Genomic DNA, 14298 nt, shown 5'->3' on the forward strand with positions numbered 1-14298 from the left:
CACACACACAAAATTTAAAATGGAAATTTATGACATCGTTGAGTGATATGACCACGTGTGGAGGTGTGTGTGTGTGTGTGTGTGTGTGTGTGTGTGTGTGTGTGTGTGTGTGTGTGTGTGTGTGTGTGTGTGTGTGTGTGTGTGTATGTGTGTGTGTGTGTGTGTGTCGTTTTGGACCTTTTAACATTCTGTGATTGACGTCTTCTGTAGTGACTTATGGCTCAAGATCACATCCATGTGGTAAATGGCAACTACTGCAACAGTTGGGGTGAAAAAATAGGGAGATTTACGAATTAATTTGTAAAATATAATAAATATTGAAGAGAAAAATATATATTAGGAACACACTAAATGATGATTACTGATGCTTGTACAACATTAGTTTCGAAGCATTTCTGGATTGAGGTCAAAGGTTACTTGAACGTTTTTATTTGTCAAATTGGAAAATATAAAAAAGGAACTACGGGGGTGTCGTAAAAAAAAGTTATTAAAACAATCTTAAAAGGATAACGATGTATAATAATTTTCAAGGATTGTATGTACGCGCGCGCGCACACACACGCACACGCGGACTGTGGCGTGCTGACGTCACCGTCCCGCTACGCTCGGAGGACTCAGTGGAGGAATGTGCGGAAACTTCCCCCGACACTTTCTGCTTTGTTTCGTTCGTGGAAAAGCGTTGTTTACGAGCAGAATTTAAGAGATCAAATCAGAATAACGGGTAAGTGCGTCAGATACAAACGATCTCTTGTGTAAGTTTGTGATCGACGCTGAAGGAACTGTCTAAACTTGAAGAATAATAGTTTGGAAAATGGAGGCAGTTGTGTGCGGGGAGGAGGGGGTCGGGTGTCGGTGAGAAAAGGCGAGCGAGGCGCTGTCCAGGGCTGATTATAGCCCCAGTTCAGCACCAGTGATCACACTCGCCCAACAGATGTTTTAGGACCGGATCGGGCTCTGCCGAGTGTCATATACTAGTTTAATGAGCTGGTTTGTGGAGTATCGCGTCTTTTGGGGGTTCCCGGGAGTCCGATCGCAGCTTTTGACGCGCAGATGAAGCTTCCGGAAAGAAAGTTTTCGAGGCTCAAGTTTTCAGCGAGGCAATGGCCTCTCCGTGCTGGACAGCGACTGTGATTTGTTTATATCGTCGTTATTTTCGAATTAATGCAAGCCCCGAGAAGTGTGTGTGAATTGTGATTGCATTTGAAACACTTGTACTTAAAGGCGCACACTGGGATCATTTCCGCCTGGCCGAAAGTTAAAGGTTGTTAAAAGTCGATGAGATACTTTAGTGTTCGAGGACTAAAACTTGTTTTCAAGTCTCAATGCTCGAAAGATAATGACTGATGAACTACATGGTCAAACTGAAATATTTTTTTAGTTTTACATTCGTGCAAACATTTTAGTTGCTTTGTACAACTTTACTATCTATTTTAATGCATACTTTATTTTCAAATGTTTTTTTTTTTTTTTAACTTTTATTTACTATAAGTTGTGTATGTATTGTTTCTCCCTATATTAAATCAGGACGGATACGTGTACACTTTGTTCCTACTGCTTGGCGTTCCCATTTCTGGGCGCTGTCGATGAAGTTGTGGTGCTGTTCCAAAATGGCCGTGCCCACACTTGTGTTTGTAGGCAGGCGTACAGAGATAGAGGGGGCAGGGTAGCCGCATGTCACAGTCCTATAAAACAATGAAGTGCCTCACCGATGGATTGAATCATGTGATCTTCACCTGTCTTGCTGCATGGCCAATCTGTTCACTAAATAAGTAAAACTCGGCATAAAGCTAGAACATTTATGTTATATAATATTCAGAGAATAATTAAAAACTGTCATCCTTCGGTATTGGCCTTTTCGCTATATTAAATCTTGAGTATGAATCTTTTTAAGGAAAGTACCTGTTTACGGGAGTTTACAGTCTATTTAAAATTAAAAACCTCATCAACCCATCATGACTCTTTCTCTCTTATTCTTTTATGTAGCCGTGGTGGTGACTTTGCATCCCTGGGTGGCCCATCCCCGCCATCCCCACCACCACCTCGACTACCATATCACGACCTAGAGGCAGAACACCTCTTTTCTCTAGCATGGCCACCCGCGCCATGTTCCCCGCAGGTGTGTTCTCGGTCGGCGGGGAGCTGATGGAGGACGAGGGCCCCGGCCTGAGCGAGCTGCCCGGGAACAACCTGCCAGTGCCCCAGCTGGTAATGCTGGCCAACGCGGCCACAGTGGTGGGGGGCGTGGAAAGTGCGGTGGAGGACGGGGCCAGCTGCGACGGGCTGGCGGAGGAGAAGGACATGGTGGAGCTGAAGACTGTTGGCTGCAGCTACTCGGACAGCGAGGGCGAGAGTGTGAGGTAGAGTGGGGGATTCACAGAGATGTTGTTTTTATTTCACAAACTGCTGGGCAAGGTAGATACTATTAAGGAAGTTTCTACTTTTCGTTCTTCCACCGAAAAAAAGTGTTGCATTGGAGATGAGATCCCCGTAGCTTCTTTTTGGAGCTTCTCCAAATGTTAGTCTGTGCCTTGATTGTTATCTGCCTAACTTTTCACTTCTCTGCTATACGCCAAAACGTAAAGGTATATAGAGATGACCACCCGTACCAAAACGTAAAGGTATATAGAGATGACCACCCGTACCAAAATGTAAAGGTATATAGAGATGACCACCCGTACCAAAACGTAAAGGTATATAGAGATGACCACCCGTACCGTTCGTCCGTTCTAACGAGCAGTGGTCCCCGGCAGATACAGCTACGACCAGCAGAACCGGGTGGAGTTCTGCATCGTGGAGTACGTGGACTCCCCCGGACCCCGGGTGTGGACCCCGGCCCCTGGGAACAAGGTCCAGGATGAGCATGAGGCGGCGGAGGAGGAGGAGGAGGAGGAGAAGGAGGAGGAAGCCATCGATTTGGAAGAGGAAGGCGACGCCGTCAAGGATCTGTCCAAAGCACCGGAGCCGAGCGCCCCCGACGCGGCGGCGGAAGCTTCTGCCGCCGCCGCCGCCGCCGCCAAACGTAAGAGTAGTCACGCCACCGTGGTGGAGAGCGCCAAGAAGAAGAAGCCCTTCCACTGCAAGCCCTGCAACTACCAGGCAGAGAACGAGGAGGAGTTTGTGGAGCACCTGGGCACCCACGCCGTCAGCAAGAGGATGGTGTTGAACCGCGTGGAGGGCCGGAGCAAGGCCAAGAGCGCAGAGGCAGGGGGCCCCGTGCCTCCGTCCGAGGCGGGGGGGCTAGAGGCCGGCGGGGGGGACATGGGGGACAGCAAGGGGGTGATCCGCTGCGAGAGGTGCGGCTACAACACCAACCGCTACGACCACTACGTCGCCCATCTCAAGCACCACAGCAAGGAGGGGGAGGACCAAAGGTACGGCGCGTGCACAGACTCACAGTGGAGGGGGAACGATTGGTTAAGGGGGCCTAGCTAAACGCCTTGAAAACACCTTGCCCTGCTCACCTGAAACTCGCTTTGGTATTGAAGTGAATCTGGAAGGTTCCCCTCTGGAATTGGAAGTGTGTTGTTAATTGTAATCATGCTAATTATTTACTAAGATTATCAACTGGGGTCAACTGAGTTCATTGCTGAACAATTATGGAAGAACTTTATTTTAATCTGGACCATCTCAGTTGATGGCTCAAGGTGATGTGTTGTTTCTTACGATCCTTTAGGGTTTTCAAGTGCACTCTGTGTCCATACACCACCGTAAGCCAGTACCACTGGAGGAAACATCTGCGCAATCACTTTCCCAGCAAGCTCCACACCTGCGACCAATGCTCCTATTTCTCCGACCGCAAGAGCAACTACATCCAGCACATACGCAAACACACAGGTGAGCCTTGGATGGACCGCCGCTCCTCTGAAACACCATACTCTCGGTCAATGCTACTTGTAGTTTGTCTCTTTGTGTATTCAAATCTTTGTGTGTGTGTGTGTGTGTGTGTGTGTGTGTGTGTGTGTGTGTGTGTGTGTGTGTGTGTGTGTGTGTGTGTGTGTGTGTGTGTGTGTGTGTGTGTGTGTGTGTGTGTGTGTGTGTGTGTGTGTGTGTGTGACCCAGGAATGCGTCCGTTCCGTTGTCCCTACTGTGACTACTCCAGTTCCCAGAAGACTCACCTGACCCGACACATGAGGACCCATTCAGGTGAAATATCTGCTCCCATTGGTCACTTTTCTCTCTTCTCTACGATAGCTAGACATATGGTCGTCGATGCTTAGTTACCTTTGTTAAAGTAACTTCTCACAGGGAAACCATTTCTATTCTATCTATTGGCAACCAACCATCGACACCAACCCCTTAAATAACTTCCCTATTTAATATTGTAGTATTTGTGGTAAGTTGGAAAATAGTTTATTAGTAGTTGTTTTATTTTCTTACTAATAGTATATAATCAAATCAAAAAGAGCGGTAGAATTAATCATAGTAGTAGTAGTAGTAATTGTCAATTTAGAATAACAATCAGTACTTTTAATACTTCAACTTTTGTGTCCTTTGTTGCCCTCGCTGGAAACAGTTGATGTGGGATAAGTATGGTAAACATACAGAAACACACACACACACACACACACACACACACACACACACACACACTGCTTTATTGTGATATTCTGTGTGTTTGAGCAACCTCCCTCCATGTTTGGCTTCGTCCCCCTGCCTGTGTTCCTCCTACATGAGTGTGATTGACTGTCCCTGTAGATCATAGACAGTGGTTCCTAACCATAATGGGGCTAAGGCTCCCCAACAATCCTGACCACAAATTTGAATCAAATCAACTTAAAGTTTGGGGAATGAGTATGAAAAGTGTTAAAAGGATTAGCAAGGATACAGGCTCATCAAAATCCAATGGTGTTTGTTAAAATAATAATAATAATAATAATAATGTGTTACTTGTTAGGGTAGAGCAAAACGTTGAAAAATGTGGTATAATTTATCATTAATATTGAATATTTATTAAATGTCCATTTGGTTGGGAGCCACTGCTCTAGAGGCTAAACACAGCTCATACCCTGTGTTGAATCCCCACGTCTCTCCTCTGAACAGGCGAGAGGCCGTTCAAGTGTGACAGCTGCAACTACCTGGCGGCCAATCAGCACGAGGTGACGCGGCACGCCAGACAGGTGCACAACGGCCCCAAGCCGCTGGCGTGTCCCTACTGCCAGTACAAGACGGCCGACCGCAGTAACTTCAAGAAGCACGTGGAGCTCCACCTCAACCCCCGGCAGTTCCACTGCCCTCTGTGCAAGTACGCTGCGTCCAAGAAGTGCAACCTGCAGTACCACATCAAGTCCCGGCACGTGGGCTGCGATATTCCCATCGACGTGTCAAAGGTCAAACTCCGCGTCAAGAAGGGCGGCGAGGACTCCGCGGACCCCTCGGGCCGCAGCAAGTCCAACAAGGTGAGGAGCGCGGATGACGACGACGACGACGACAACGACGGCGGAGACGACTTTGAAAGTGACGCGGAAGAGTACGCGAGCAAACCAGCACCGGCTCCGACCGCCTCGTCCGCCAAGAAGAGCGGCGGCCACGCGCAGGCCGTGGCGGCCGACGGCGACACGGACCGAGTCCAGAGGAAAGCTAAGACGGCGGCGGCCGTCAAGGACAAGGGCTCTCTGGAGGGGAAGGAGAAGGCGGTGAGGAAGGTTACCACCAGGCAGAAGAAGGTGGCCCGGGCCGGCGAGAGCGCTAAGGAGAAATGCGCGGTGGAGGAAGGGCCGGCGGAGACGCCGGCAGCGCCGCCGCCGAGGGGCAGAGACCCCGCGGTGAAGAGGAGCTCCAGGAAGAAGCAGCAGCAGCAGCAGCAGCCGTCGAAGGAGAAGCCGTGCATCCGGGACGCCTTGGAGACGACGGAGCCGGCGAACCCCAATGAAGAGCAGGTGGTACTTCAGCGGTCAATAGAGGAGATGAAGAAGCTCCAGAAGGAGAAGAGGATGGAGAAGGTGAGGAAGGCGAAGCAGGAGGACGATAAACCGAAGGCTGACGTTAAGATGAACAAAAGACTCCAGTCCAGGAGGACAGGAGCAAAGAAATCCGATAAAGAGAGTGAAACGCCTGTGGATGTTTCTGTGGGGAATGGCCCTGAAGAGACACCTGAAGTGGAGCAGCAGGTGGGGAAGGTCAAGGTTGCGAAACGGAAAGCAGTAGAGGCCTTGGACCTTTCGACAAAGCATTCATCTGCTGCTACCCCGACCGCGGGAATCCCCAGTCCCAAGAGGTGTAAAACGAGCACTACCAACAAGCCGGCAACAAAACCCAGCCTTTCTAAAGCGGTTTCCCAGACGTCAGAACTGTGTCAAATCCCGGAGAAAGACCTCCAGGTGAAAGAAGAGGCGCCCAACCCGGTGAAGCTGAAGAAGACCAGGAAGACTAACAAGAAGACGCCGGTCCTACAGGACGCTCCCGTTTCCACCAAAGACCAGCAGGACTCTGTCACCGGGGACACTTCGCTGCCCCCTACGGAGGTCCAGAGCTCTTCTCCCGAGATCCAGAGTGACGTGACCCACCCCCCACCAGACACTAGCAACGTGCAGAAGCTGACGAAAACCTGGCTGGCGCAGCCAAAAGACAAAACCACTGCGCAGGTAACGGCACGCCAGGAAACGGCACCACAGGAAACAACGCCACAGGAAACCGCTCCTCCAGCACCGGAGAAGAGCACCACGGAGGACCTCCCAGCTGCAACCGAGGCGCCGTCCACGGGCTCCAGCCCCAGAGAGGAGAAGACCCCCTGTCCCGTCACAGACCGCCCCCCCGCGCCTATGTTCCGGCGACCAGGCGCCAAAGCCCCGCGGCCGTCCCTGGAGCTCCCGAGGCCCGCGGAGGAGGACGAGGGGATCCACAGCAGCCACGAGGGGGCGAGCGACGCCAGCGACTGCGCTTCCGAGGGCGGCAGCGAGGACTCTGGCCTCAACAGCGCCGGGGCCGGGTCGGGCAAGATGCCCAACGATCCGGAGACGCCCACTGACGAGATCCCCACGCCCACCGAGCTCAAGTGTCACACGTGCGTCTTCTGCGACCGCACGTTCCCCCTGGAGGTGGAGTACCGGCGTCACGTCAACCGCCACCTGGTCAACGTTTACTACATGGACAGCCCCGCTGCCAAAGCCGGGAGATAGGCAGTCACACACACCGTGTGTTTCAGTCAATACGGGGACCAGTAAATCTGAGGACCAGCCAAGTCTATGGTGTCCTTCCTGCCATATTGGAGGAGGGATTAGAAGACGTGATTTAATAATTACAAGATCATGAAATGTTCATCTTCCAGATGCTCCCGTCTTCCGCGGTCGGTTAAACCCATTGAACCTGTTACTGTAAGATGAAATCCAGAGGTCAAATGGATTGGACTTTTAGTTAATCACAAATAACTATTTTATATTAGTTACAGTTTATCAATTTTATGATAGTTTTTGTATAAATGATGAGGTTCATTAACAGAATAGTTCCTAGGAAGCGGTTTGTTTTGTTTTGTTTTACAGTATTCAGAACTTTAGAAATCGCTTCATCTGATATCATCTGATACTTTGATAATCAGACTTTTTACTTAAGATGGCCTTAACATTCAAGAGAATGGGGCAGAAACATGTTTTTTTTTTTGTTATTAATGAGTTGCATTTGTTCTGTCAGTTGGGAAACAGTAGCTGTATTGTTCACATTACGTGTCATTCACCATGATTTTTTTATGCTATGAAATCCAAAGATTCAATCGTCGTCATTTGTATTTTTCTGTTCATTTCCAGTGCCTTTGACAATCATCTGTAATGTAGTGTTTGTGTATGTGTGTAGCTAAGGGGGTAAGCTGAGGGGCCATTTATTCGATTTGCTGTCCAATCATGTCCAACTATGTAGTTTATTTATTTTTAAACTGTCTCCAAATAGAAGTCTCCATTTCGTAAAAATTTTGGTTTAACAATTAGTACGATGACAAACATCTGGAAGGTTCTCGAAAGAATGGTTGGTCTCTCCAAAGTCCTTAGTAAAACACAGCATGGCTGAAGCTTTTGTTATATTAATAACTAACAGCTAGTGGGGTACATTGTTCTTTGAAGGTAATGATTTGTTAAGAGGTTGCATGTAACTTAGCAAATGGAAAACATTACCGTTTTGTTTGTGGAGACGACTGATGTGCAATACTGTCTTTTAGATACACTGGCAAATAAATTCAGACTTGATCTATTCAAATAGGCTATATATTATGTTCTGTGTATATGCTTGTATAAGGCTGGCTTTATTGCAGCCCAATATCAACTTAATTTTTTTTCTTGTGGCCAAGTAAGCCGGTTGTACTTTACACAACATATTTTGCGTGATATAAGTGTAGTTAACATGAAATGAGGTTGAGATATGAAGCAAAATACAGCTTGATAGGAATGTTTGTTGAGATTTGGCTTCAACTAAATCCTTCAACAAGTAACTCACTGGATCCTCACAGCAGTGCCATATGAAACGTGCCATTATATAGCTTGTTTTTTATTACAATAGAAAAAGCACTGGTAATGATTCAAAACAATAGTTCATTTAATGTATTTGTGGCATTGATGTCTACATCTGAAAATACATATTAGCTGTAGATTCAAAATTACACCAACAAAGTAAAGTATCTACTCCGACTTGATTCCTTCGTTACCAAACCCCTTTTTCGTTTCTGTTCCAAGACTAAACATATTTTAAATAAAGTTTGGTGTTAAAATGCAATGACCGCTTTGCCTGTTTTTTTCAACAAATCTCTATATATGTATACACTTTTTTATCTCATCACAGTTGTCAGCAAGTCAATGTGTCGCATTTATTATGATTTGATGATGAATAAAGGAATAACTATCTGGTCAAAGTCGTAGATGAGATGTAACGGACATTCAGGTCAGACAGCAGTTGTAGAAAACACCAGGAGAACGACGGAAGAGGCTGCAGTCAGCTCCAAAAGGAGCCTGACATAACTACAATCTAATGCAGCTCAACACTTATGTCAAGTCACATTAACAGAGTGGTCGAGTCGACATTGTTCTCATTGCACACAGCAAGGTTCTTTGGATGGAGAGTTATCTCGGATGTCATTTCCATATCTATCCTGAACCTTTTTTCTGCGTCGTCGTCTTCTTCTTCTTCTTCTTGGCCGGGATGCTCTTGGCTACCTGCTTGGCCTCCAGCTTTAGGACGGGGCTTTTCCTCGGCTTGTAGGCCGAGGACTTGCGGACGCGCTCCCCCTTCAGCGTGACGACGTGGGGAAGCAGAGGGGGGCTCCTCAGGGAGAGGCCCGACGTGCCAGGGGCGTGCGCTCTGAGGACCAGCTGGTCTCCTTCCACCCCCGTCACCGCCACCCAGCCTACAACAAAGATACAAGACAACGCGAAACGAACGAGAAAGTAGTGAAGTTCAGACTGACCGTAATCCACCGAAACCACTTTACTTGCATAAATACTTGATATATTGAGATATATTGATATATATATACTTGATATATTTTGATTCACTCCAGTTACTTATTTACTATGTCAACACTCCCACACACTCCCATCCCACACCTTCCAGAGACTTCCACCACGGTGAACTTATGACTGCTATGTCATGCCTGCGGTAGCAGCAGCAGCACTTAGTTTACGTGTAGGGTTGTGTTGGGTCACCTGCAGAGGACATCTTGATGTCGGCCGTGGCTTGGAGGTACCCCAGACCCGTGAGGGTGAAGTCCTGGGACACCAGTGGAGGAAAGCTCTTCATGCGCTCCTCTCCGCCCATTGGAACCTGAGAAATATGTCAGGGGAAATATTAGACGCAATGGACACAAAAATAGCCCAAAATAGACTGAAGGTAGCTATAAATTAAGAATTATTTCAAATGGAGTGCCGTGCAGTGAGACATGCTGCTGTACCCACAGCCAGAGAGAGACTGACGGACATGGAGAGAGGAAGACAGAGGGAAGACAGACAAGTCAGACAAGCAGACAGACAGACCCCCAGCAGGACGTTCCCTGCATGTTTCTGGTAGACGGCGTCGGCCCGTTCCAGGCTGGTGAGGTGGACAGGAAGCTGACTGGACGCCACCACAGTAAACCAGCAGGACTTCTCACCCTGAGGACACAGAACCCCACAATGTATATCGCTGGGTAGTATTAGTGTTGCTGGTGTTAGTTATATTATGAACAGTAGCTCAGATTGGCTTGATTTGAGTCAAACAGATACATATTTGAGCAAATCAGAAATGTAAACTGAAAATGGGGAATGGACAAATGAGGAATAAGATGAATGAATGGCTGAAGTCAAGTTAAGCTATGGTAGGACACACCAAGTTAAATTGCAATACACTGAGGGTGAGGAGGTCTCTGCGAGACAGTCGAAGGATTCTACGCATCAAAGAAGTCAGTTGATTAGTGTGGTTTCAGTGTTAGACTTGGGCTACAGTGGCAAACCATCTCAACACCTTTAAATTAGAGAAAGGAAGGTATCTCTAGGTCCAAGGAGAATGTATACAAATTATTTTTCAATTGACTAGTAATTATACAAACTTTATTATACAAGGTTTATATAATTTGTAAATAATTGTATATTATAGTTATGATTAATATTTCCCCGACAATATCACAGCATGAGTTTTTGTGTACGTGCGAGCATGCGTTTGTTTGTCTGATTTGAACCAAGCAGGTGGGTACCTGGAGGTAGTCGATTCTCCCCAAGGCCCCCAGGAAGAGTACCGTGCCTGGCTTCAGGACGAATGTCCGGGGCACGATAGCCTGCCTGGGTACCACCGCCTTCACCTCCGGGTCAGTCAGAAGACCAAGCACCTGACACAACAGACCAGAGAGACAGGCAGAGCGAGGCCCAAAGACACAGAGAGACAGACAGAGGGATAAACAGAGAGAGAGGCATACACAGAAAAAAAATGTCAGGGTTTATGTTCAGAGATTTCCAGAACACACACCTGTCAGAATCTAAACCTGGAGGTATCTTTTTGCCGGATTTTGACTAACTTAGTAGTAAATGAAACAACTTTTTGACGGGTATAAAGGAAGATCATGTGTTGACAGGAAGGGTAGGGGCCTCACGTCGTGCTCCTTCATGATGCCTGGCGTGTCGAATAGCCAGTGGGCATCTTTCAGCTCATTGTGCGAGAACTCCACCTCCTTCACCGGAGGGGGCTCTGAAAATAAATGGCCCACATAGGTTGGAAAAATTAAAATACCAAGAATAAACTAGCCCTCGGGCAGGGTGCTTCATCTCAGAGCTGTGTGGCTGGTTTTACCTGTGGTTGTCTCCTCCTCCACACCGTACTCCCCGTAGGCCAGACTGTCAGGGTCGAACTGGATCTCTTCCCTCTTGGGGCCTGCGTCCACTCGGAAGGTCCTCCCGATGCGCCCTAACCCCACCAGCCGCAGACGCACGTGGGAAGACCACGGCGAGGTTGATTTATAAATGTACATTCATGTTTTGATGTTAGCGGTGTCTTCAAAACCAGAGCCAGCATGATTTGGCTTTACATTTCAGGATTTGACTCTGGGTTTGGGTAACTCTCCAATGTCAGGATATTTGCATAGAATATGTACACACACACACACACACACACACACACACACACACACACACACACACACACACACACACACACACACACACACACACACACACACACACACACACACACACACACACACACACACACACACACACACACACACACACAGGATAATTCACAGGCAAGGCTGGAATAACACGATTTATACAGATAGACGCCTATGGGTGTGGCTGTGTGTTGTTTATTGCACAGCGGTCTTTCTAATGGTGGCGTTGGGGCTCATCTTTCTCACCCACGAGGTAACCCTGCTTGCTGAACGTCTGCAGTCTCCTCAGCTCCTCGGGGGCCAGGTCCACCTCGCTCTGCTGGGAGTCCCTCTGCAGGCGCTCCTGGCGCCGGAACAGTCGGTACGGCGTGGGGTTGATGATGGGGAACTTCAGCAGGTTCAGAGTGGTGCCTGAGGGACCACAGGAGAACACCAGGGGAGGGAGCACGGGCACATGGGAGGAGGGAACGCGCTTGGATCAGTCGACGGGTTTACAATTCATCTTTGGATGATGACAGATGATGCGCCAATGTTTCAAAACAATTTTTACTAGTGTTTTATGTTACTTTGTCACCTGAAGAGACTGCTAGTCTGGCTCTCGTTATGAAATAGAGATATAGCTTCACTTTCCATTGTATTGATTGAGTGCCGATTAGACATTTTTTCAAATCGATCCGGTACTATAGGATCGACCTCACAGATATTTCTTAACAATAACGCCTGCATTTGAATTCAAAGTAGGTCATAGATAGAAAAATAAGTATCTCATATAAAACCTAACCAACAACCTTAACTGAGGAAACACAGAGATACAGTTCTCCTCCCTAACAACAGTCCCCATCTCTCTTCCATTCAGACCTCCTGATGGCAGCAGAACAAAGAGTCTTTCTGGGCTGGACTCTTTAGAGAGCATCCCTTCAGGGAATACTGTAACTACTGTGGTACACGACACACTGAGCAGCCTTGTCAAACAGACAGGCTTTTGCCCCGCCCCCGGGAGGAGCCATAATTACACATTTGTTTGATCGACTGACCAATAGGAGTGCTTAGAATGTCAAAGAATGTTTTGATTCCCCTCCCCATCCAGATGTGTGATATATTATCAATAGATCGACTCGTTATTGGCACTATTCCAGCTTATGTTCCAGTTATTATAGTTCATAAGGGGCATTTAAGCCTTGCTTAAAGCTGCTTTTGAGCAAGGCAGCATTCAGCTGTTCTGTTATGCATATTCTCATACGAGAATACTAAAAGGGAGAGCACACCCCCTCCGACCTCCTCACCTGGCCAGGGGGAGATGGTGGCCTTGTGGATGACATCAGTGCCCTTGGACTTGCAGTAGTCAGAGTCTAGTAGTGTGTTAAAGAGGGTGGATTTCCCAGCATTTGCCGTCCCCACTAGATACACATCGCCCTTGTACTTCCAAGACCTCTGGAGGGAGCTGATCAGGTTCTCAATACCGTATCCTGTCTTGGCACTGATTAGGTGCACATCTTTGATGTTTTCACCGATGCCAGCTTCGTTGCAGTACTGAGAAAGCTGGCGTTTGATTCGCTGCAGATAATTGTCAGCGTCCTTAGGCAGCAAGTCAATCTTGTTGCCTAAAACGACAATGTGCTTGTTCCTTCCTACTAGGTCGGTTATATCCGGCACAATGGAGTCAGGGAGGTCCAGGAGGTCGACTATGAGGAGAACCAGAGCCTTGTGGGACTTGATGCCCCGGACTACATTCCTGTAATCCTCCTTGGACATCTCGACGGTCAGTGCCTTCTGGTGGTGGACGAGGAGGTAACAGCGTTGACACACAGAGTTTTTCAACCGGTCCTCACGAGTGAGTACCTTAAACTTCTCGCTGGGCAGGTATCCTGCAACCTCCGGGGCTGTGCAGTGTAGCACAGCGCCGCAGCCCGAACAACAGGTGCTGCTGGCGGGCTGGTCTGGGTCAGGGGTGCCGTGGACCTTGTGCTCACCCCTCGCACCCCCTTTCTTCTCTCTCTTGGCCTTTTTACTGATGCCCTCATCCAGTGGGTAGTTGATGTCGTGGAATTGAACAAGAGAGTCCAGGTTGACCTCTTTCGTAGCGATTTGCAGGGACCTCAGCTGCATCTCTAGACCTCTGTGTTGACTTTTGTCAGACAGTGATCGTGGTAAAGACTGATCGTTGGGAGCCTGGGGTGACGCGATCCTCTGGAGCTCTTTGAGTGCACTCGGTAACTCATCTCGGGGTTCGTCATCAACCGACTCGGCATCATCTAAAAACACAAACTCTTCTTCCTTTTCTGGGTCCACCGTGGTTGTAAAACTATGCAAAACGGATCCCCTTTGGCTGTCCAAATGGGAAACCCTTGAGCCCCGTGTACTGTAAAATAACCTGGAGGTTTGTGTGTTGTGACAAAGTTCTTCCCGAGTAATGTAACTGGATATTTGGCCAGCAGAAAGCACATGAGCATCCCTTCTGCTGGGTCTCCCAGACAGACAAACTACATATACATGACGGGGACATCTGGAAGATACAAGTTGACGCAACGCGACCTGAAACTGGTACATCTTTACAATGTAATCCAACGGTCTGGGGCTGCAGACATCAACACAGAATAGACATCAGTTCAACCTTGGGAAATGAAAATAAAGACACACGTGAATAGTAGCAACTTATATCCTGGTCGGATGTGACGTAGATGTGACGCAGATGTATTTACCTTCTATGAATGTACTGATTCAGTTAAATATATTTTATAGTATAGATTACTGTG

The 14298-nt window shown here is 47.9% G+C and overlaps 2 protein-coding genes across 3 annotated transcripts; one reads left to right on the top strand and one right to left on the bottom strand.

Annotated features, from left to right (window-relative positions):
- The first annotated feature begins 592 nt into the window (after positions 1-592).
- On the top strand, positions 593-7119 carry rest (RE1-silencing transcription factor). Of its 2 annotated transcripts, none has more exons than XM_084469754.1 (6): positions 593-721; positions 1984-2357; positions 2751-3371; positions 3674-3834; positions 4060-4143; positions 5041-7119. In XM_084469754.1, exons 2-6 carry the CDS (start codon positions 2089-2091, stop codon positions 7113-7115), a joined length of 3210 nt encoding a protein of 1069 aa, XP_084325880.1. In that variant the 5' UTR covers positions 593-721; positions 1984-2088; the 3' UTR covers positions 7116-7119. The 2 variants fall into 2 exon arrangements, with proteins under 2 accessions (XP_084325880.1, XP_084325881.1); XM_084469755.1 differs by having other exon boundaries at positions 2757-3371.
- Positions 7120-9056: 1937 nt separating this feature from the next.
- Positions 9057-14165, bottom strand: noa1 (nitric oxide associated 1). Its single transcript, XM_084469756.1, has 8 exons — positions 12829-14165; positions 11792-11956; positions 11230-11343; positions 11033-11127; positions 10640-10771; positions 9945-10061; positions 9618-9735; positions 9057-9319 (listed from the first exon to the last, which is right to left on the bottom strand). Exons 1-8 carry the CDS (start codon positions 14090-14092, stop codon positions 9060-9062), a joined length of 2265 nt encoding a protein of 754 aa, XP_084325882.1. The 5' UTR covers positions 14093-14165; the 3' UTR covers positions 9057-9059.
- Between the last annotated feature and the right edge of the window lie 133 nt (positions 14166-14298).

Source organism: Micromesistius poutassou (genome assembly GCF_964030765.1).
Source record: "Micromesistius poutassou genome assembly, chromosome: 6".
Classification (NCBI taxonomy): Eukaryota; Metazoa; Chordata; class Actinopteri; order Gadiformes; family Gadidae; genus Micromesistius; species Micromesistius poutassou.

What these genes read in the sequence shown, in the direction of transcription:
- rest (XM_084469754.1), top strand. Translation starts at nt 2,089, where the DNA reads ATGGCCACCCGCGCCATGTTCCCCGCAGGTGTGTTCTCGGTCGGCGGG. An exon ending in AAGGAGGGGGAGGACCAAAG is followed by an intron (nt 3,372 to 3,673) that starts GTACGGCGCGTG and finishes ACGATCCTTTAG; the next exon opens with GGTTTTCAAGTGCACTCTGT. An exon ending in GCACATACGCAAACACACAG is followed by an intron (nt 3,835 to 4,059) that starts GTGAGCCTTGGA and finishes TGTGTGACCCAG; the next exon opens with GAATGCGTCCGTTCCGTTGT.
- noa1 (XM_084469756.1), bottom strand. Translation starts at nt 14,092, where the DNA reads ATGTACCAGTTTCAGGTCGCGTTGCGTCAACTTGTATCTTCCAGATGT. An exon ending in CACCATCTCCCCCTGGCCAG is followed by an intron (nt 11,957 to 12,828) that starts GTGAGGAGGTCG and finishes GTGGTCCCTCAG; the next exon opens with GCACCACTCTGAACCTGCTG. An exon ending in GGAGAATCGACTACCTCCAG is followed by an intron (nt 10,062 to 10,639) that starts GTACCCACCTGC and finishes CTGTGTCCTCAG; the next exon opens with GGTGAGAAGTCCTGCTGGTT.